The following is a 23,691-nucleotide window of genomic DNA, read 5'->3' as shown; positions in this document are numbered from 1 at the left end:
TTATTTTATGGAAAATAAAAATGGATGAAACTGAAAATGAGAGGAAAGTCTTATATAAAAACATGATACAATATTATTATATTAATTCTTGTGCTGAGCAAATGAATGATAAAGTTAATGCTATAAAAGCACGAAAAGCATGGTGTACTAAGTGGAATGTCAAGATATTTTATAGAGATTAATGATTAATACGTTACTAGTAAAGGGAAATATGCCATATAAGAAAATCAGTAGAATAGCTTGGATATATTGTGGTAAGAAAAAAAAACTAAAAAACATGTTTTCTTACAATGTATAAGGGTTGCAAAATTGTGGGAAAAATTATGTGAGGAAATGTTCTTTGAAAATATAAAATAGGTAAATGAAACAAATATGGATATGATTAGGTTTGGCTAGTATAGCCATAAAAATAGGGAATGTTTTAGTAAAAGAGATAAAATAATATTTTACATGGTGTGTATCATTTAGAATGAAAGGATAAATGATATCATGTTTAATGGTAAAAGGAGGCTAGCAATAATTTTAAGAAAAATTAGATAGTGGTTGTGAAAAAAGAAGTGGGGGTCAAATAGGGATAATGAAGATAGACGTTTAAGACAACAATGAAAAGTAAGATATTTCAGACTTTATGACAATGGAAAGGAATGGAAAGTTGTACACTACACAGATTGCAAATATATATGCTTGTACATAGGACTGCAAATAATGTTTTAAATAAAGAACCCCTAGTCTTTTTGATGGATGTCATGGGATCTTTTACATCACCTGAGCAAACACCAACTCAAAAGTTGGTACCTAGGTTTAACGTCTCATCCAAAGAATGACACACTCAGGAATGCAGCATTCCATCTACCTGTGTGGGAAATAAATCCCTCCTCTCTTTTTCTTGCACACCCCACCCCAGAAGAAAACAGATGAATGGAATGATTCAAGGAAGATTCTGGCACTACCTAGAAGAGGCCACTGGCTGGTAGAATGAGTACAAACAGAACAGGAAAGTTGTTTGCCAAGAAAATAATAGCAAATAAGAAATGTCCTTAGACATCCAGGAAGAGATGACTTGCTAAAATACCACCAAACCCAATCTCTTGGCATGAAAGCAAACAAAAAGCTGCTCAGACATACCAATATATTTTGTCTTGTCCAAGTAACATCTGAGCTGTCTATGTAAAGGCAAGGTGTGAAGAACCCTCTCACTGATATTCTGTGCAGAATGGAAAAAAGAAAGAAGATGACTGGACTGATTCAAGGACAAATCATTAACCATATTGGGCATAAGAGAAGGACTGGTAAGGAGAGACACCCTGTCCTTATGAAAACAAAACAAGGAGGAGCCACTCATGAGTGCTTGAAGTTCAGAGACCCCCTTTGAAGAATTCAGAGCCACCAACAATACAGACTTCAAAGTTCAATGTTTTAGGGAAGAAGAAATTGCAAGCTTAAAAGGGGACTAAATAAACTTCTCAAGAACAAAGTTAAGGTCCCAAAGGAGGAAGAGGAGGAATAGGTTTTCTTGTAGGCTGAATCTGAAGGAAATCTTTTAAACTAAATTGTTTGACTTCAAAACCAGCAGTCAAAGGTGGATTCAGAGGCAAACAAGCTGAAATGGCTGACAAATGAGTTTTAACAGATGAATATGCCAAACCAGAATTGAGCAACTCACACAAATAAATGACTGTAGGGACCCCCACAGTAAAAGGGTCCAGGTCATGCTTAAGATGCCAAATAGTAAATATCTTCCATTTAGTTGGATATCATTTTCTAGTAGTGGGTTTTTTGGCCTCCAAAAAACCCCAAAAGTACATACTCTGAGAACTGGTTCCCAAAAGGAACCAAAGCCCCATCACCTAAAGTGTTAACTGAAGGGTAGACAAGTTAGGGTGAATGAGAGATCCTTTCTCTTGCGTGAGAAAATCCATCCTGTGAGGCAACTTGTGATGACTTCCCTGGTCAGATGAAACAGAAGGAGGAACAAGTACTGTCTAGGCCAAAAGGAGAGACACCAGCAAGATCTTGGTTGTGTACCACATAATTTTCTGCAGGATCTTTGGTGATACAGGAAGATGGGGATAGGTATGCAGAAATATCCAATTCCAAGTAAAAGATACATCATCCACTTTCCAAGCCAGAAAACTTTTTTGGGGAGGGGGTTGTCTGTTCAGAGGCGAGACAAAGAGATTTACTTGAGGAGTACTCAATTGATGCTCAATGTCCAAAAACACCTCCCTATGAGGGGGGGTTGTCCTTGACCGAAAAAGTCAGCCACCAGATTGTGCTCTGAAGGAATGTACACCCCCCTGAAGAACCAAGTGATGGTGGGCTACAAAATCTCAAACTTGAAGAGCCAGTCTGCAAAGAAGGTAAGATTTAGTACCTCCTTGTTTGTTGATGTGACATTTGACTGTGGTATTGTCTGTAAAAAGCTATAGAGGACCAGGAATCCAAAGGGAGTGAAAAGTCTGGAGAGCCAGAAGAGTCATTATCTCCTTGATTTTTACATGGCCTGTTAGTTGTTGATGAGACCAAAGACCCTGGACTTTTAGATTGCTGGATGCATCCATGTACAGGTTCTGAGTAAGGAGATGTAAAAAGTACAGTTGTGTACACTTACCATAAATGTAGATGTTCAAGTGTCTTCACTGTTGCAGTCATCACTGTAGGGTTCTTCCTGCTGGCAGGCAGCCCTCAGTCGGCCAGAATCCCAAAGTCTGGGTCCGGCATCAGCTGTGCACTCACCCTCCCTGACGTCAGAGCGCCAGGGGTACAAAGCTCCCAGCCGATGCCATGTTCTCCAGTTTTTCTTGCCCCACGTGTCAGGTGCCCAAAAGTGAAGGCTAAAAGTAAAACAAAAATGTAACATACAACAAACCCCATACCCTGTAGCAAATACACCTCAGAAGAAGGGTGAAGTAGGGAACCACACCAATAAAAGTATAAGAGGGGACAGGAGGGTGGGTAACCCAGACTGCAACAGTGAAGACACTCTAACATCTACATTTATGGTAAGTGTACACAACTGTACTATGTTCATCATGTTTCACTGTTGCAGTCATCACTGTAGGGTTGAATCCCAAAGCTGAGATAAAGGGTGGTGGTTACTGAGTAGAAGGGGTGGCTAGAAGGCCTTTCAAGACTGCAGAAGCAAAGCCTGCCCTAGACTTAGAATAAAGATGGAGATTATAGTGCTTAGAGAAAGTATGCACTGAATTCCAAGTTGCAGCTTCCAAAATATCTTTGGTAGGTACTCCCCTGAGAAAGGCAGCTGAAGTAGCAGCAGCTCTGGTAGAGTGAGTCCTAATTTTTCCTGGGATTTGCTTTCCATGATGAGAGTAACAAAATCTGATTCCATGAGCAATCCATTTAGAAATGGTCTGTTTTGAAATAGCTTTGCCTTGGGAATTTGCTGCATAAGAAACAAAGAGTTGTTCTGTTTTCCTGATATCCTTGGTTCTGTCCAGGTAAAAGTGAAGCTGCCTGTTCACGTCCAAAGAATGCAAGATCCTCTCCTCCTTATTTTGTGGATTAGGGAAAAAAGTTGGCAGGTGAACAGTTTGGTTTAAAGCCACTTTAGAAACCACTTTAGGCATGAAAGTAGGGTTAGTCCTCAAAGAAACCCTGTCTTGATGAAAAATAATGTAAGGTTCCACAGCCATGAGCGCTTGTAACTCCGAGACTCTCCTGGCTGAAGTTAAAGCCAGTAGGATAAGTCTTCCATGATAAATACTTTATATCAGATGTGGCAGCAGGCTCAAAAGGAGGCAGAGTAAGTTTTTCCAGGACATAATTGAGGTCCCAGGCAGGAATGGGTGGTGTCCTAGGGGGCCTTAAATTCTTTGCTCCTCTGAGATATTGTTTCAGAAGTGGATGTGAAAAAATTGGAGGATCTGTATTATAATGTGCAGAGATAGCTGAGGCATGTATTTTTATGGAGGAGAAAGATAAACCCTTATGCAACATATCTGTTAGGTAATGTAGAATCAATGGAATATTTGGAATGTGAGGATCTGATTCCTGAGCATGCATCCAGGTACAAAATCTCTTCCATTTACCTTCATAAGATTTCCTAGTGCTAGGCCATCTGGCTTCGAAAATAACATCCATGACCTGTTTGGAAAGGGTAGGATTAATCACAGACCCTGAATAACCAGGCTGCCAGGCTGAGAGTTTTGATATGAGAGTGCAGGACCTGGCCCTGATGTTGAGACAAAAGATTTGGAATCTGAGGTAGAATCCAAGGAGGTTCCTGGGATAGATTTATCAGTGTTGAGTACCAAAATTGTCGAGGCCAATTCGGGGCTAGTAAGATCAGCTTTGGTTTGTTCTGTTTTATTTTTAATAACACCCTTGGTAGAAGAGGTAGTGGTGGAAAGGCATACCCCGAGAGGTTCCTCCAACTGAATGAGAGAGCATCCACTTTCCATGCTAGCTTGTGATATGTCCTTGTGCAAAAAGCCTGTAACTGGTAGTTGTGGGGAGATGCAAATAGATCTATGTCCGGGCAGCCCCAGGCTTCTGTAATCATCTTGAATATTTGGGTGTCTAGCATCCACTCGTGTGGGTCTGACAGGTTCCTGCTCAGGCTGTCTGCCAGAGTGTTTTGTTTCCCTGGCAGGAATTGAGCTTGTAGGTCCACTTTGCAAGCTAGTGCTGTGTTCCATAGAGTCATGGCTAGTCTGCAAAGGGGGTAGAAGTGTGAACCCCCTTGCTTGTTTATGTACCACATAACTGTGGTGTTGTCTGTCCGTATCAGTAGCTGCCCTGGCTGTAAAAGATCCCTGAAAGCCAAGAGGGCATTCTGCACAGATAACATCTCTTTTAAATTGATATGTAGATGCTTCTGATCCTCTGTCCAAAAACCTTGCAGGCCTTTCCCCTGCAAGTGGGCTCCCCATGCATAATCCGAGGCGTCCGTGGTTATCACTTGGTAGGCTTGAGGTAGACTGAAGGCTTTCCCTTTGTTTAGAAGACATGCCATGGCCCACCAATGGAATTACTTTTGCAGGCAAGGCAAGACAGCAATCACTGTTTCCAGACTGTGACAATGCTGGGACCATACGCTTTTTAGGTACCATTGTATCTTCCTCATATGCAGTCTTGCATATGGTACGAGTAGGATGCAGGAAGCCATGTAACCCAAAGCCTGCAGGAATTTCCTTGCAGTTAGTTGAGACATTAACGCCAGGCTTTTGAAAGTTGAAGCCAGCTGTAGTTGTTTTTCTGATGTCAGGAATGCCATCTGGGTTGTTGTGTTTAAAAGAGCACCCAGGAAAGTTATCTGTTGAGTGGGTGTCAAATTTGACTTTTTTATATTCACAGTGAATCCCAGGTACTTGAGTAGATTCTGAACAAATTCCAGGTGCTGGAGTAAAATGTCCTTGATGTCTGCTTGAATAAGGCAGTCGTCCAGATAAGGGTAAATTTGAATTCCCTTAAGTCTGCAGTAAGCTACTACTGGTGCTAGGCACTTGGTAAAGACCCTGGGCGCAGTAGACAAGCCAAAGGGCAGCGCAGAGAATTGGTAATGTTTCGAGCCTGCCTTGAACCTGAGGTATCTTCTGCACTCCTGCCTGATAGGAATGTGTAGGTAAGCATCCTTTAAAACCAATGTCACCATCCATGCATTTTTGCTCAACATTGGCAGGAGCTGCTGCAGAGTAAGCATCTTGAACTTTGGTATCTCCAGGAAAGTATTTAAGACTGACAGATCCAGGATGGGTATCCAAGTATTTTGCTTTCTGGGAACTAGAAAGAGTCTTGAATAAAAGCCTTGTCCCGTCTCTGATTTTGGAACCAGTTCTATGGCCCTCATAGCCATGAGGGACCTCACCTGTTTTAATGCCTCTGCCCATTGAGTTTTTGGTAGGTCTGGCCATCCGTTTGGTTTTGGTAAGGTGTGAAAGTGGAATTTGTAACCTCTTAAAACTACATCCAGAACCCACTTGTCTTGGGTTATGCAAGTCCAATTTCGGTGAAAAAGAGAAAGTTTTCCTCCCAGAGGAGCTTCCAGGAGAGAGGTTCCTGGAGCCATGCAGGGGGAGTCATTGAGCCTGTTTCCTGTAAGGTTGAGACCTATATTCTCCACCCCTGGGGGTGGAAGCACTCCACTGTCTAGGTTTATAAGAAGTCTGTGCTTGGGCCCTCCCTCTGGGGCGCCTATATCTACCCCTCTGAGGCCTGTCCGAGCTGGGAAAGGACCAATTTTTAGCTGGCCAATTTCTGCTAAATCTAGGAGGCTGAACTTGTAAGAAATCCTTAACCATTTGCATGGATTTTGCCTTATCCTCCATTTTCTTTATAACCTCTTCAGCCTTAGACCCAAACAAAACATTATGTTGAACAGGAGCATCCAGTAACTTTGCTTTCACTTGATCGGGCAAATTTTGTTCCTCTAACCAAGCATGCCTTCTAATAACCGTGCCAGTGGCAGCCACCCTGCAAGAGCCCTCCAAAGCATCAAAACCACAGTGTAAGGTATGTTTTCCCACCTGCTCAGTAGCATGCATCAAATCATGTAATCCCTTATTGTCTGCACATGCAGAAATGGTACCTAGTTTTTGTTTCTTAACAAACAAAAGGTATTGCTGATATTTCAACATATGAAATTGACAATTTAAAGCCCTAATAGATAAAGTAGCAGAAGTGTACACTTTTTTTGCCCCATCTCTCCAAAGCTCTAGAATCCTTATCTGACGGAATAGGGTTCTTAGCAGTGGCGGCCTTAACACCCTTAGGACCCTGAGAAATGGTTTCTGGATCAGCAGTAGGATTTTTATAAAGAAACTGGTAGGAGTCAGGGACTCTGTAATATCCATCAGGCTTAGCAGGGGCCGGAGGAAAGGAGGAGTTAAATTAGACTCAGAAAAGACATCATCCACAATATCCAAAATAGGAGGAATAGCCAGGGGTCTGTGTTGGGGAAGAAGAAGGAAAACCCCTAAGCCTTCTCTTAGATTCAGAGTACTCCTGTCCTTCCCAGTGAAAATGTTCCCTCATGTCATGTAAAGTTTCCCCAAAAGAATAATCCTCAGGAGGAAAAGCTGAATGAATGGATTCCTCAGCATCAGAATCCTCACAAGGAGGGAAAGTATAATCCTGTTCAGAGGCAGACACTGAAAAGACAGATGCCTGATCAGAGGATTCATAATCCAATTCTTGTCTTGGCCTTTTGTTAGGAGGGGGATGTGAACCCCTAATCATAGTTGGCAAGTCCTCAGCCATTTTAAGCATTTGCTTTTGAGATTTAGGTCCCGTATCAGAGAAGGCCTGGGCTTGAGTCTTTGTTTTAGAAGGAGTCTTTGCCTTTACCTGAAGCTGCGTAGGCCTGAAAACCCCCTCGGAAGCCGGTACCTGCACAGCGGCTCCGGACCCATCCGAGGGAGCATTATCCGAAGGTCCTGCACCTGGAGTATTCGAAGGCCTAGTTGGTTCCTCGTGGGAGTCTGTTTCGGCAAGCGGTTCTGTAATAGCTGACGACAGGGGCTGCAAAAGCGCCTCACTGACGACGGCCGAACCAGCAGCTGGCTCTGATTGTAAACTGTTGTCTGATTTGGACCTTGGAGGCCTATCCTTATCCTTGCGCCTTTTATGAACTCCGGTAGTCGGAAGCGTGTCCGACGACATGTTATGATTAAATCACCTTCCCAAAGTAATGAAAGGCAAAATCGTATCTCTGTTTAATAGTACGTTGATTAAATCTAGCACAAAACCAACTAGCTACATCGTGGTCAGGGCCTAGACAAGGAATACAGTAAGAGTGAAAATCCTTATGAGGTATTTGCTTCCCACATGAAATACAATTATTAACTTTTTCTGACATCGGTCTGGAGCAAGAAAAAAGTTTCCCCAATGGGGTACTTAGCTTTGAAAAGAAGAATGTCTTCAGTATGAAGCACCAAAAATAACAGGAGTCAGCCGACCGGCACTTGCGAACTGCTTCCACCGCGCGGCAAGAAAGACTGGAGAACATGGCGTTGGCTGGGAGCTTTGTACCCCTGGCGCTCTGACGTCAGGGAGGGCGAGTACACAGCCGACGCCGGACCCAGACTTTGGGATTCTGGCAGACCGGGGGCTGCCTGCCGGCAGGAAGAACCCTACATTGATGACTGCAACAGTGAAACACGATGAACATCCTGAAAAGGCAGACCTGAATTCAAGGAAATCCAGTGAATCCACCAAGCAGAGCTTGAGCTTGAGACAAAGAAAGAAAGGAACTGGATACTCCACAGGGTGGCAGTGCTACAGCCAGTCTTGCAATACTACTGAAATTTCCTCATGTGGAGTTTGACAAAAGGAACCATGGGAATGGAGGACATCATGTACCCCACAACTCTCAGAAATTCCCTTGCAGGAGGGACTGAAAGACTAAGAGAAGGCAAAATAAGCAGTCAAACAGAAGACCTTTGGAGGCAAGAGTCAAGCCAACGTTGGAAAGGTCTTAATCCTGCAACCCAAAAACACCTGATCCTGAGAGGGAGTCAACAGACTTTTTGGGAGTGAGGGTGAACCCCCCACATGGTGCAGAATCAGGAGGTGTTGAATGGAGGTTTTAATTAACAGTTCATCCAAATAAGGGAATATATAAATGCCCTGAAGTCTGCCCAAACCTGCCACAGGGGAGAGACATTTGGTAAAGACCTTTAGAGCTGTAGAAAGAACAAGAGGCAAAACAGAGAACTAATTATGACAGGAACAAACAGAGAGATGTAAAAATTTCCTGAAGGGAGGATAAATAGGAATATTGAGGTAAATATCCTTCACATCCAAAGATACCAGAAAGGTTTGAGGAAGCAACAGAGGGAAAACTGTGTGAAGAGACAACATCCTAAAAGATGGGATCTTAAGAAAGGTGTTTAGAAAAGACAGGTCTAGAATGGGCCTCCACAACCCTTCCTTCCTGGGAATCAGAAACATTCTGAAATAAAAACCTGTTCCCTACTAAGACAAGGGTACAGGTTGGATGGTTCCCTGATCCACCACATCCTGAAGAACCAAAGGAAATTGAGGGAGCTGGCAAGGAGGAGGCTAAGGGAAGGACAGAGAATGGAGTAAAGGACTTTCAAGCCATAATCTCACCTTTTTGGACAATGGAGAGTACCCAGACATTTGTGGTTATCTGCTGCCAAACAGGAAAAAAAAAAGCCAGCTACAGGGACAGAGGAAGTTGTCTGAGGAGGAGGGATGGCTGGATGTCAGAGACAGATTTGTCAGGAAAAGGTTTTTGGCCCCTAGAACTGTGAGAGTGTTTGTCCTAGAAAATCTGCTTAGGAACCCTCTTGCTCCTAGCAGACTGTCTAGCTGCCTACGGACAAAAGGTTTATATAGATAATTCCTCTGGAACTTAGGAACAGGAGAAACAAAGACTTGTTTCAGGTCTTGCAGAAACTTACATTTATGCTGAAGGGTATTAAACAATCCTGCAGCAGGGGCAGTACCAAACAGACTCTGTCTGAGAGAGAATCTAAAAGCTTGGCCTTAATGTTTTCAGATAAGGCTTGAATCAAGAGTATATCCTCATGACAGATCCAGCTGCAGCAGCCCTAGAAGAGGCATCACCAGCATCATAACTGCATTTAATGGAATGGTGTGCCACCTGAGAGGTACAATTCAATAGAGGGGGGGGCAGCAGTCTTACTGTCTAAATCAGGCATATCATTCAACCCCCCCCCCCCAAGTTGGGAGAGAAAAGCCAGGACATATCTAGTCATGTAAGTCTGATAATTAACAGCCATGAAGGCCAAAGTAGCAGAAGTATAGACCTTTTTCACCATACCTCTCCACAGTGCTATTGTCCTTGTCAGAAGGTAAAAGTCTGGAAATGGACAGCAGCTTGAAAGGCTTATCTGTGGACATGGAAACACCCTGCAGGACCTGACAAATGACTTCTGTTCAAAAATCTGTGATCCTCATAGACTTCCTAAAATCTGTCTGGCTTCTTACTTTCTTACTTTTATTACTTTGGAGGTTGAGAGTCAGCAGCTTGAGAAGCTGCAGAAAATGTATCCAAAATGGCAGCTAAAACAGAAGGAACCACAGAAGGTCTAAACAAGTCCATTTGCCAGATTTGACAATATCTCAAACATCAGAACCCTGGGGACAGTCCCATTTAAAGTATCCCATTGTGCAGATCACCGAATCCCCAAAAGATCATTTTTAAAAAGGACAATCAGGGGACAGAGGATCTTCTTCATCATACCCAAAGGTAAGGCAAGCGGATCTGGGAGGAGTATGCCAAAGACTTTCCACCAAAATCTAAATCTTCATCAGAAGAATCAGAATCCATATGCCTTTTAGAAGGAGTGGAAAACCAGTGAGCAGAGAAAAGTACAGTTTTGTACCTACCATAAATGCAGATGTCCGATAGGTATGCATCTGCAGTCATCACATATGGGTTTGTCCTGCCTCAGGCATCCCTTCGGTCGGCCGGATTCCAAAGTCTGGGTCTGGCGTCGGCTGATGTCACCCTTTACCCGACGTCAGAGCGCCTGGGGTATAAAAGAGTCAGCTGACGCCATCTTCCTCAGTTTTTCTTGCCCCAGATGCCAGGTGCCCTCTAAGGAAGGCTAAATTTGGAGAAATGCAAAATATTCCAAACATGCACAGTAATAAAAAACAAATACACCATAATAGATAACCCCAGCTAGCTATAAGAGGGAGTATTACCCAAGAAATACCACAGAGGGGAAGGAAGGAGGGAAAACCTGACTGCAGATGCATACCTATCGGACATCTACATTTATGGTAGGTACAAAACTGTACTATGTCCTTCAAGGATGCATCTGCAGTCATCACATATGGGTAGAATACCATAGCCAATCTGGGAGTGGAGGATCTATGTATAGGATGGTGTAGCTAAAATGCCCTGCAGGACTGCCGTAGCAAAGCCTGCTCTAGATCTGGAATATAAAGATAAATTGTAATGCTTGGAAAATGTATGCACGGAGCTCCATGTAGCAGCTTCTAAAATGTCCTTGGTAGCCACCCCTCTTAAGAAGGCTGTGGAGGTGGCTGTGGCTCTCGTGGAATGAGGTCTAATGTTAGCTGGCACAGTTTTTCCATGAAAGGAGTAACAAAAACGAATGCAATTCCCTATCCATTTTGAGATTGTCTGTTTGGAAATTGCTCTTCCTTGTGCACTAGCAGCATATGCTACCAACAGCTGGTCAGTTTTTCTGTAACTTTTAGTTCTGTCCAAGTAGTAGCGCAACTGTCTGTGTATGTCCAGGGTGTGCAGAAGTTTCTCCCCTTTGTTTTGTGGATTTGGAAAGAAGGTAGGCAAATGAATAGCTTGGTTTAATGAGACCCTGGATACCACCTTTGGCATAAATGTAGGATTGGTTCTCAATGAGACTCTGTCCTGATGAAAAATAGTAAATGGCTGTACTGCCATGAGGGCCTGTAACTCAGATACTCTTCTTGCTGAGGTTATGGCCGGAAGGAAGGCAGTCTTCCAAGACAAGAACTGTAGCTCTGCAGATGCTGCTGGTTCAAAGGGAGGCAGTGTTAGTTTTTCCAACACGAAGTTAAGGTCCCAAGTAGGCAGTGGTGGTGTCCTTGGAGGCTTAATGTTTTTGATCCCTCTTAGAAACTGCCTTAGGAGAGGATGTGAGAAGACAGGTGGATCAGTATTGTACTCTGCTGAAATTGCTGAAGCATGAATTTTAATGGAAGAGTACGACAGACCACTGTGGAACATTTCTGCCAAGTATTCCAGGATACGTGCCATGTTCATTACTGTCACATCTAGGCCCTTTGTGGTGTTCCAAATGAGAAATCTTTTCCATTTTGCTGAATATGCCTTTCTTGTGGAAGGCCGGCGAGCTTCCATGATAATATCCTTCACTCTCTGGGATAGCCTATCCTGATGAGGAATCAAGGTATTTTCCAGGCTGTTAGTTGCAAGGTTTTCAGGTTGGAATGCAGAGTTTTGTAATTGTGCTGTGTCAGGAGCAGTGGCCATTGAGGAAGAGGCCATGGTTTTGTGTGTGACATGCTCTTTAACAGTGGGTACCAGTGCTGTCTTGGCCAGTCCGGAGCTATCAGAATCACTTTTGGCTGCTCTGTCCTGATCTTCAGTAAGACCTTGGTCATTAATGGGAGAGGTGGAAATGCATACACTGTTAGAGTTCTCCAGCTGAAAGAGAGCGTCCACTTTCCATGCTTGTGGGTGGTATGTCCTTGAGCAGAATTTCTTCAGCTGATGATTGTGGGGGGAGGCAAAAAGAGCTATGTCCGGCCTGCCCCATGATTGTGTTATCTGTAGAAAGATGTCTGGGTGCAGCATCCATTCGTGTGCATCCATGATATTTCTGCTTAAGCTGTCCGCCAGTATATTGTCTTTCCCTGGCACAAATTGAGATTGCAGCTCTATGTTGAGTTTCAAGGAAAGTTCCCATAGATTCATTGCCAGTCTGCAAAGAGGATATGAATGGGTGCCTCCTTGCTTATGTACCACATAACTGTGGTGTTGTCTGTCCTTATTAGTAGGTGGCCTTGATGCAGAAAAGGTTTGAAGGCTTCGACTGCATGTATCACTGCCAGAAGTTCCTTGTGGTTTATGTGCATGCGTAGCTCTTTTTGTGACCATAGACCTTGAATGCATCTGCCCTCCATGTGCGCTCCCCATCCGTGGTCTGAAGCGTCCGTTGTAATGGTTTGGCTGGCTAATGGTTTGCTGAAGGGCAGACCCCTGTTTGACTGGCTTGCTTGAGCCCAGCACAAAAATTCCCTTTGAAGGCATGGGATGAGTGGTATCAACGTTTCCAAGCTGTGACTGTGCTGAGACCATAAACTCCTTAGGTACCATTGTAGTTTCCTCATATGCAGCCTTGCTTGTGGAATCAGAAGGATGCAAGAAGCCATGTAACCCAGGGCCTGCAGGATTTTCCTTGCAGTCAGCTGAGTTTTTCTTGTCAGACTTTTGAAGTAATCTGGTAGTTGACTGTTTTTCTTCTGTGAGGAAAGCCATTTGGGTGGTTGTATCTAGATTCGCACCCAGAAAGGTTATTCTTTGGGATGGAACAAGTCTTGATTTGTGAATGTTGACTGTATATCCCAGGGCCTGAAGTAGGTGAATGGCGTAATTCAAATGTTTTACCAAAGTTTGTTGGCTGTCCGCTTGTATAAGGCAGTCATCCAGATATGGGTATATTTGAATCCCCTAAAGTCTGCAGTGTGCAATTACTGATGCCAGGCATTTCGTGAATACTCTGGGCGCAGTAGATAAGCCAAAGGGCAATGCTGAGAATTGATAATGCTCTGAACCTGCAAGAAATCTGAGGTGTCTTCTGCAACTTTGTCTGATAGGGACATGCAGGTATGCCTCCTTGAGGTCTAGAGTTACCAGCCAAGACCCCTTGCCCAGCATGGGAAGGAGCTGCTGTAGAGTCAGCATTCTGAACTTTGGTACAATGAGATAAGTATTCAGTGCGGACAAGTCGAGAATAGGCCTCCATTGTTTTTCTTTTCTTGGCACAAGGAAAAGTCTGGAATAAAATCCTTGGCCTTGTTCTGAGAGAGGAACCTTTTCTATAGCTTTCATTTGCATTAAGCTGGAGATTCGTTTCAAAGCCTCTGCCCTTTGATTTGGCGGCAGGTCTGGCATGCCTTTTCTTTTTGGTAATGTGTGAAAATGGAACCTGTATCCTTTGTCTATTATTTGTAGTGTCCATTTGTCCCTTGTAATACTGTGCCAATTTTCTGAGAATAAAGAAAGCTTTCCCAAGGGTGCTTCCAATTGAGCCCTGGTTGGCGGTGTCAAAGTAAAGTCATTGAGCCTGTCCTTGTGCAGCAGTTGTAGGTCCTGCATTACCTCTCTGGTTGGGAGGCTGCCATTGACGCCCTCTGTAGGAGTCTCTAGCTTGCCCTCTACCTCTGGCACGCCTGTTCTTGCCTCTCTGAAACCTCTCTGTGTCTGGAAAGGACCAATTTTTGGAAGGCCAATTCCTGCTGAATCTTGGCGGTTGGACTTGGAGAAAATCTTTGACAGTTTGTACAGATTTTGCCTTTTCTTCAACTTTCTTTAGGACCTCCTGAGCCGTGGAGCCAAATAACTTTTGCTTTTCCAGTGGAGCATCCAGAAGCTTTGCTTTGACATGGTCTGGCAGAGATTGTTCCTTCAGCCAAGCATGCCTACGTATGACTGCGCCAGTCATAGCTGACCTACATGAAGCTTCCAATGCATCATAACCACACTGCAAGAAATGGTTGCTAACCTGTTGGGAGTTATGTACCAGATCCTGAAGTGATTTGCGATCTAGGGGTTCAGGTGAAGACAGTTTTTTATGCAATTCATCTAACAAATACTCTTGGTACTGTATCATATGAAATTGACAATTTAATGCCCTCATAGAAAGAGTAGCAGAAGTATACACTTTTTTACCCCATCTCTCTAAAGCTCTAGACTCCCTTTCAGAGGGGAGAGGATTTTTAGTAGTGGCAGCTGTAACCCCTTTAGGGCCCTGGTAAATAGTTTCTGGATCAGCAGAGTGGGCCTTGTAAAGGTGAAGATGCGAGTCCGGGACCCTGTAGTACCTATCGGGTTTGACAGGAGCTGGAGGAAAAGTATCAGGGGTTGTGCTAGACTCAGAGTACACATCATCAATGACATTTAAAACAGGAGGAATAGCCAAAGGTCTATGCTGAGGCAAATGCAAGAAGGTCCTTAATCTCTTCCTGGGATCAGAGAATTCCTGGCCCTGCCACTGGAAATGCTCCCTCACAGTGTGGAGTGCCTCCCCAAAGGAAAACTCTTCAGGAGGGGAGGCCGAAGGAATAGATTCCTCTGCATCAGAATCCTCGTAGGCCGAAAAAGCCTCCTCCTGGTGGTCCGAGAGAGTAGAACCATCTGAGGAGTGGGGATCAGAGGGCTCAACCCTGGGCCTTTTGTCTGGAGGAGGTTGAGAGCCCCTGTCCGGATGAGGTTGAGAGCCCCTAATTAAGGAGATAAGGTCCTCTGCTAAGCTTAGAATCTGTGAACCTGTAGTGGGTCCCTGAGGGATCACCTTGGGAGGCAAAGCTTTGGATAGTTTAGCAGCTTTAGCCCTAGAGAATGCCTTAATGGACATGGATGCAGGAGGCCTGGCTGCACCACGTGCTGGTGTAGTTTTGTCTAAAGGTATGGTGTCGGAAGGTTCCAGGACACCAGTTTCTGTAGGAAATTCAGTAACCGATTCAGCCGGGGCCTCCGGGACCGAGGTAGTTGGCTGAGCGGTTTCGGTGGTAGGAAGCACCAAGGACTCGGTTTCAGCCGAGACCGAGACACTCGCGGTAGGCCTGGCCGTGGTTTCAGCCGAAACCGCGGCCCGCGTGTGTCGGTCCTTGTCCTTCCGTTTCTTAATCAAATGTGAAGTCGGAGTCTCCGACGGCATACTGTACGAAAAACTAGGCCCAAAAAATTCCTCTGCAAACTCCGCCCGAAGTCTAAGGGTGCGTCAGTAGAAGGAAGCACAGGCTGAACAGGCCGAGACGTCGTGGTCTGGGCCTAGGCAGGGGAGGCAGTAAGAGTGGAAATCCTTATGAGGTATTTGTTTCCCACAAGTTAAACAATTATTAACTTTATCTGACATCGGCTGAGGCAAGAAAGAGTCCCCAACGGGGTACTTAGCTTTTTGAAGTCTTTGGTAGCTGAATTACAGGAGCTAGCCGACCGGCACTTGCGAACTGCTTCTGCTTCGGGCACCACGCGGCAAGAAAGACTGAGGAAGATGGCGTCGGCTGACTTTTATACCCCAGGCGCTCTGACGTCGGGGAAAGGGCGACATCAGCCGACGCCGGACCCAGACTTTGGAATCTGGCCGACCGAAGGGCTGCCTGAGGCAGGACAACCCATATGTGATGACTGCAGATGCATCCTTGAAGGACATCCGGGACAGACAACCCTTGTGGGGCTTCAGGACCATAACAGCATTGAACAGCACCTGAGTAAAGTCCTGCCACTCTTTGTGAGAATCCTTAGACACACAAGCCACATTTTTTTTTGTTTCTTTCTTTTTTAAAGGAACATCTGCTTTAACAAATCTAGGAGGTTCAGACCCCTACCTAGATTTGATGAAGGTTCCATCCAACTCCTCCCTAATATTTGAGGAATCCCCCCTGGGCCCCTCAGATATAATCAGCTGTGGTTCTTCCCTGTACTTCTCCATCAGGGTATGCACAACCTTGGCAAACGTGGGGGTAGACAGCTCTGTGTCAGTCTCAAACTGGGTCACTGCACAGGGAACAGACACTGGCACCAGATGGTCCTGGGGTTCTTCATCCAACCCAATGCAGACGTCCAGTGGAGACTGGACAGCAGCAGAATCATTATGTGCATTTTTGGCTTTTTCCTTAACTGGCAGCTGAACTCTGGGGCATAAGGATTCAGCAATGGTGCCCTGAGCCAAAAGCTTCAGATGATGTTTTTTTGAATAAATACAGTGGGATAACAGACTGTGGGGTGTCTTAGGGTGAAACAGACAAATTTCACACTGTGTATATTCATGTGTAGCATGAACTCTGGATAAAAAATACAAATAAAAAAAAAAAAAAAAAAAAAGAACCAATCGTAAGTCTTTCCAAGTCTGAATGACAAAATACTACTTTCATTCAATACTTAAACTCTCACTGGAAGAACCAACCAATGGGGCCATGTTAAATTGGCACCAAATAAAAAAAATGCTAATCAGGAGTAACAAAGAACCAATCACAAGTCCCTATCAATCAATGTAGAATTGCTACTTATATCAAATGGTTAGCGTCTCCCAAACAGAACCAACCAGAGTCCAAACAAGTTAATGTCAACAGCCAAAACATAAACTAAGTTGTTTAAAGCTTTTGATGCTCAATTTCAAATCACTGGTAATGGAAATAGCATAATTTAATCCTAAAGTTCATAGCATCCAGTCTCAGTTGCCAAAGCAGTTCATGATGTAATTAATTTTCCAGTACTCAGAAAAAGCTGGTAGACCAATTTTCTCTAGGATACAAAACTTGAACATAGAGAAATTGTGGCATTGAGCAGCATGTTTAGCCAACACACTCCTGTCATCCTTTTTCAAAATGCTGTGTACATGCTGGTAAATTCTTTTCGTGAAATGATCAGTTTTCCCAATATAAAACACTTGACATGTACAGCACCTAGCCATGTACACAACCCTGTTGGTCACACAGTTATACCTTCCCTTGACCATCCACCTAGAAACTTCACTGAAAATAGCAGTATTGAAATCAGTCTCTATATAGGGGCATTGACGATAGCGGACACACTTGTAAGTCATAAGTGAGGCATTACACAAGCCCCCCCCCCCCAAGAGGTCTTTCAAGAATATTCTTCAAATTTGGTAGATTCTAAAAAGTAAATGGTGCATCACTAAAAAGAGGTTTCAAGTTCTCATCACAGTGTAATTAAACCAGATTTTACAAATGATGATGTGAATATCTAAAGCATCAAGTCAGTAATGTAAACCCAGTTGTTTGGACCCTGGTTGGTTTTGTTTGGGAGATGCTAACCATTGGATATAAGCTGCAATTCTACATTCTGATTGGTAGGGACTTGTGATTGCCTTTTGTTACTCCTGATTAGCATTTGTTCATCTGACTGGTGCCAATCCAACATCACCCCATTGGTTGGCTCTTCCAGTGAGAGTTTAACTATTGGATGAAAGTAGTATTTTGGCATTCAGGCTTGGAAAGCCGTACAATTGATTTTTCACATTTTATTTGCATTTTTTACCTGATTGATGTTTATTTTGTCAAAGTGATTGGTTCTGGTATGGGGGAGGGGGATTATCCACCATTTTAAAGCTTGTCTTTTCAGTTTTACTCATGGTTCTGAAGATGTCTTATTGATGAAAGTGCTGAACCATGTGTAGTTTTTAGTTTGGATTTTAATGTGGACCTTCATTAAACTTCAGTTTTTGTTTGCTAACTGACTGTTTTGTTATTTTACGGTTTATTTCATGGAAGTATTAAAAAAGTTGTTTTCAATGTATGGTAACTACGGAACTAAATAGCTTACCCCTAACTGCTAAAATCTTCATTTATCTTTTTGAAACACAAACTTGATGATATTTTTTAAGAACAGGTCTTCATGGCATACTCTACTTGGAAAAGGGTATGTAATGACCCTGCATAAGGCTCTGAGCTGTCATGTAGCATTGTATGTACTACAGCTTTTCTTCCTGGGTATTCACTGAAAATGGGCCATGAGCCAGTTGTGATAAAGAGGTACTTGTACACAAGGCCACCAGACCCATAAGATGTGCAAGACCAGGAGGTTGGATGAAAGAAGCCTGTCATACAGTGATGATCAAATTAGTCAAATATTTACTGTTATGGCAAATATACTTAACACAAATGATTAAGTTAATCAAAAGAACTGCTGCAGAAAAGTCCTAATTTTTTTATATAAACAAGAAACATTTTATTGAATTATTAATCATGACATCGACAATCATACATTTATATAAATGAAAACAAACCATACTGACATATTTTCAGTTGCAAACATTATTTATCACATATACCCTAGCATAAAGGTTACAGTCATTCGAACATTACGTAGTTCATTCAATTCCTGCCTTCTGTTAAACCTCATTCCTCCTCCAAAACATTGTTCTGTATGTATTGTCCCCAAAACTCCCATTTTTTCTATGTAATTTGCTCCTACTCTTTAGTTCTAAAGATTCCCACTTCCAGTTCTTTTATCTCCGCTACTATATTCACTGATTCTAGTACAGATGGTTTAGACGACTTTGATTTCCATTTTCTAGTAATTCCTTTTTTGGCAGCCATTAGAATTAAACACAGCAAGGCCTTACAATGTCTAGGCAATTCCAATTCTGTATCATAGCTCAAAAAATCATTTCCTTAGCTACACCAATTTGCTCATCCAGTATTTCTGAGAGAGTAGTCTGTCGGGAATTTTTTTATTAGTATGCCAACTCATTACATTCCCAACAAATATGTTCACAATTACCTCTTTCTTCCCCATTCAACCTCCAACATTTGCAATCCACCCGAGGAAATATTCTTTGTGGAGTCTGCTTAGGGTATAAAAGTACATATGCAAACACTTCAAAGCAAACATATTAAATCTTCCAGACTTTGTTGCATATTTGGGAGCCATACATATAGCCTCTCATTGTTTCATTACGAAATGCCTATCCAGTCTCTCTTCCCAATCTGTTTCTAACCTCCCCGATTGATTCCTATAGTTATCATGCATTATTTTATATGCCCTACTAGTTACCACTTTTTTTTTTTTACAGCAGCTTTTCTTCTAGACTCTACTAAAAACTTTACCAGTGCTGGTCTTTCACTTACCACATGGGAGTTCTGAGAATGCAGCCAGGCAAACCAGTTGGCCATAACCCTGGAAGTAGTATCAAAAAAAGAGTCATGCACATACTAAACAAGGAGTTGTGACCAGTAAGATGGAAGAAAATAAACCATTTAAAACCAATTTTCCTCACAAGAGGGAACTGCAGAAAAAATATTTCTCATAATTTCACAATTAGTCAGAATAAACTTTAACACATCAGCCTGATAATTCAGAATTCTGAACATCAAAGTAGCGGAAGCATACAATGTTTCCCACATAGGTATCAAATCGTTTTCCCATCCTTGTCAGAAAGTATAGGATTGGAATTAACAGTGTTTAGCAGCATTAGGATTAAATAGAAGTTATGTTCTTACCATAACGTTCCATGTTAGTTGTCTTCTTCTCGCCTTCTTCTTGCTGGATGGGTTCGGAGCCGACCTCGGCTCCGACTCGGCCACTCTAAAAGCTCGAGAGTTGGTTCCACCGGCTCGAGGCTCCCCTTATATCCCACAATGCTAGGCGAGAGTTACCTCAGATCTCGTTTGTAAGCTAACCCCAGCTTATAATAGTAACAGAATAACTCTAAACAGAGTCCACCTCTAACAACAGGAAGAAAGAAGGGTGACCTACATCCTGAACCAGGAAATACGCACAACAGCATATGCCTAAGAAAGAGGTGGTAGAAAGAGAGGTCACAATCACAACTCCTCTAGGTCTGTCCAGGCCAGGGGGAAGGAGGGTCCGGCGCAAGAAGAAGCGAGAAGAAGACAACTAACATGGAACGTTATGGTAAGAACATAACTTCTATATGTTAAGTTGTCTATCTCGCCTTCATTCTTGCTGGATGGGACCGCGTCCCTAGCAACTTGTCCCGGGTGGCCTAACGGAACAGACTCCTGAGAACAGTGGAACCAAAGTTAGCTCTATGCCTAGAAGCTAAGTCCAACTTATAATGAGAAATGAAAGTGTGAGGAGTAGCCCAAGTAGCCGCTGCACAAATGGTGTCAATAGGCAGTCTGTCTTGGAAGGCTAAAGAAGTAGCCAAAGCTCTGGTGGAATGGGCCTTAGGTTTATTAGGCAGTTTTTGGTGTCTAATTTCATATACAAGGGAAATCAAAGATATTAGCCATCTGGATAATGATACCTTTGAAACTGAAAGTCCCTTTCTGCTTTCCGCATAGGAGACAAACAGCTGATCAGATTTTCTGAATTGTTTTGTTCTATCCAAGTAGTACCTCAATTGACGATGAACATCCAGGCAGTGTAATTTTGTTCAGACCTATTGGAATATTCTGGAAAAAAGACAGGAGGTCAATGCTTTGATTTAGATTTGACGTCGAGACCACCTTAGGCAAAAAGGACGGGTTAGTTCGTAAGGATACTCTGTCCTTATGAAACAATAGATAAGGAGGTCGACAGCTGAGTGCTTGAAGCTCTGAAACTCTTCTAGCTGAAGTAATAGCTACCAGAAAAAGAGTCTTCCATGATAGCAATTTTAAAGAACAGGAGACTGCAGGTTCGAAAGGGGGAAGAATCAAAGAAGCAAGTACTAAATTTAGGTCCCAAGGAGAAGGAGGACTTCTTATAGGAGGTCTGAGAAGAAAAACTCCTTTCAAAAAGGCTTTGCAAAGCTTGTGGGACATTAAGGCAGATTGAGAAATACCAACATGAAAGTTAGAAATAGCTGCCAATTGAACTTTAAGAGTAGAGGGAGATGAACCTGCATGGAAGAGTTCAGCTAGAAATTCAAGGACTAATTGGATGGAAGCAGTGAAAGGATCTATGTCCTTTCCTTGAGCCCAATATGTGAAGCGTTTCCACTTACTCAAATAAATCTTCCGAGTGGAAGATTTATGGGAAGCTATCAAAATATCTCGAACGGAGTGAGATAATTGAGGAAGCCTGGCTAAGGTTGGAACTGGAGGAACCAAGCAGTGAGGTTCAGAGAGGGAGGGAGCGATGAAACTGACCCGACTGATGGATCAAAAGATCTGGAACTAGGTCCAGATTCCATGGTCGCTCCAAAAGAAATCGATGTAGAAAGGGGAACCACACCTGTCGAGGCCAGTAAGGAGCAATGAGGATCAATGAGGCCTTCTGAGCGATAGCTTTCTGTATCACTTGAGAGATTAGTGGGAAGGGAGGAAATGCATACAGAAGTCCCGGGCCAAACTTGGACTAGAGCGTCTCTGCTGGGTTGGCCTGGTAAAGGGAATAGAGTGAAATATTCTCTGCACTTGCTGTTTTGGGGAGTAGCAAAAAGATCGCAGCAAGGCTGACCCCACTTGAGAAAATTTCTCTCACAACAGAGTCTTTCAGAGACCACTTGTGAGGCATGAGGATAGCTCTGCTCAACTTGTCCGCAATTTGATTGGACTTCCCGGGGATGTGCGTTGCTATCAGAAACCGCTGAGAAGAAATCGCCCATTGCCACAATCTGAGTGCTTCTCGACACAGGGGTATGACCTGGTTCCGCCTTGTTTGTTGATGTACCACACTACAGACATATTGTCTGTCTGGATTGCAATCGTTCCCAAGGGAAGAGAGTCTTGAAGGGCTTGCAACGCTAAAAGCACTGCTCTCATCTCCAGAACATTTATGTGCAAGTGGCATTCCTTTGGTTGCCATGTGCCCTGGACCGTCCTGCCCTGATAATGCCCCCCCAACCCGATCGGGGAGGCACCCGTTGTCAGAGTAGCAACCGGAGGGTGGAACAAAGGGTCTTCCCAACAAGAGCTGAGGGAAGACATCCACCACATGAGATGATTTTTGCACGCTTGCGTGATCATAATGGTGTGAGACATTGGAAGTTGCTGGTATGACCATTGAGTAAAGAGCATCCATTGAAGGATCCGCATGTGGAATCTGGCTAATGGAAGCAGAGGTATGGTCCGCCATAATTCCCAACACTTTCAGAACTAACCTGGCTTTGATTCTGTTGTTGTTGAAAAGGAGTGAGACCAGTTTGTGAATGTCTGTTATTCTCTGATGTGTTAGTCACGCAGACATGTCTACTGTGTCTAGATTTGCGCCTATGAAAGTAATAGCGACAAGGCGACAAAACAGACTTTTCGCAATTTATTGAAATGCCTAACTTTTGACAAATGCGAAAAGTGTAATCCCTGGCCATCAGAAGGAGATGCTTGGTGGGAGCTGTGAGGAGCCAGTCGTCCAAATATGGAAACACCTGGAATCCTTGTCGTCTCAGGTGAGAAGCTACCACTGCCATGCATTTGGTAAACACCGGGGGCAGTGGTGAGACCAAAGGGCAGGGCCCTGAACTGAAAATGACTGGTTCCCAGCCTGAAGCGGAGGAATCTTCTGGAGCGTCTGTTCATTTTATGTGATAGTACGCATCCTGAAGGTCTATAGAGCACATCCAGTTTCCTTTGCCCAAAAGGGGAAGGATGGATTGCAGCGTGACCATCCGAAATCTTGTTTTCTTGACTGATCTGTTCAAGATACTGAGATCCAAAATTGGTCTCCAGTCCCTGTTTTCTTTGGAACTAAAAAGAACCTTGAGTAGATTCCGGATCCTTGCTGGTCTGCTGGAACTGGCTGAATTGCTCTTTTTGCAAGCAGTTTTGAAATCTCCAAAACCGCTAGATCCCTTTGAGCGGGTGGAACATCTGGAAGGGATTTTGATTGGTTTGGAATGCGAAGAAAGGGGATAGAATAGCCTTCGGAAATGATGGACTGTACCCATTTGTCTTGAGTCAGGGATAGCCAGGCTTCTGGGTACAGTGACAATCTTCCCCCGACTGCCTCCGAAGGTGGGCAGTCGGGCAACACCTCAGGGATGCTGAAAGGGCTTGTCAGAGAAGGCTTCCCGATTGCCCTGGTTCTGCGGACCCCCCCTGCCCCTAGGGCGACGTCTACCATTGTTATTCCCATCTCTGCCTCTGGCGGGGAAACGACTCTGTGCGTCAGGCGAAGTCCCTTGAGATTGTTTACGGAACCACATCTTTCCACCTTTCTGGCCTTTGGGGTAAGGCCTAGAAGGAGTAGAAAAACGGACTCCGACGGCAGAAAGGGTCTTGCCATCAGTTTCGCACCTAGTCAAGGTTTCTTTCACTTGAGGACCAAAGAGAGATGATCCATCAAACGGGGAGTTAGTGAAAGACGTCTTGAAGGGGTCCGCAAAATTGCATAGCCGCATCCAGGCATGCCTACGTAAGGCCACACCTGTCCCTGCGGCTCTACTCGCTCCATCAGCCACGTAAGAAAGAAGGCGCATGGAGGAGTTGGTTATGGAGTTAAGGGTAGCCAGCTGCATGTTCATCTTATCTTGAAAACCCGCAGCTGTAGGGTCCTTTAACATTTCACTCGCTTCCTTGATCAAGTCCCTTTGAAGACGAGTAAAATGGCATAGGTAGTTCAGCGAACGCATGGTA

At 43.8% G+C, this 23,691-nt stretch overlaps 1 protein-coding gene across 1 annotated transcript in view; it reads right to left on the bottom strand.

The window, feature by feature from the left end:
- PUS7 (pseudouridine synthase 7) overlaps positions 1 to 23,691 on the bottom strand; it is a 924,586-nt gene that overhangs the window by 541,059 nt on the left and 359,836 nt on the right. The window contains exon 12 of the mRNA XM_044088529.1: positions 19,170 to 19,184. Coding sequence (XP_043944464.1) covers positions 19,170 to 19,184 — 15 coding nt within the window. The remainder of the gene's footprint in view (positions 1 to 19,169; positions 19,185 to 23,691) is intronic.

The sequence above is a fragment of the Protopterus annectens genome, chromosome 11.part0 (genome assembly GCF_019279795.1).
Source record: "Protopterus annectens isolate FY-2018-M chromosome 11.part0, PAN1.0, whole genome shotgun sequence".
In the NCBI taxonomy this organism is placed as follows: Eukaryota; Metazoa; Chordata; order Ceratodontiformes; family Protopteridae; genus Protopterus; species Protopterus annectens.
The sequence above is the reverse complement of the archived record's forward strand: the minus strand, read 5'-3'. Positions and strand labels throughout refer to the sequence as shown.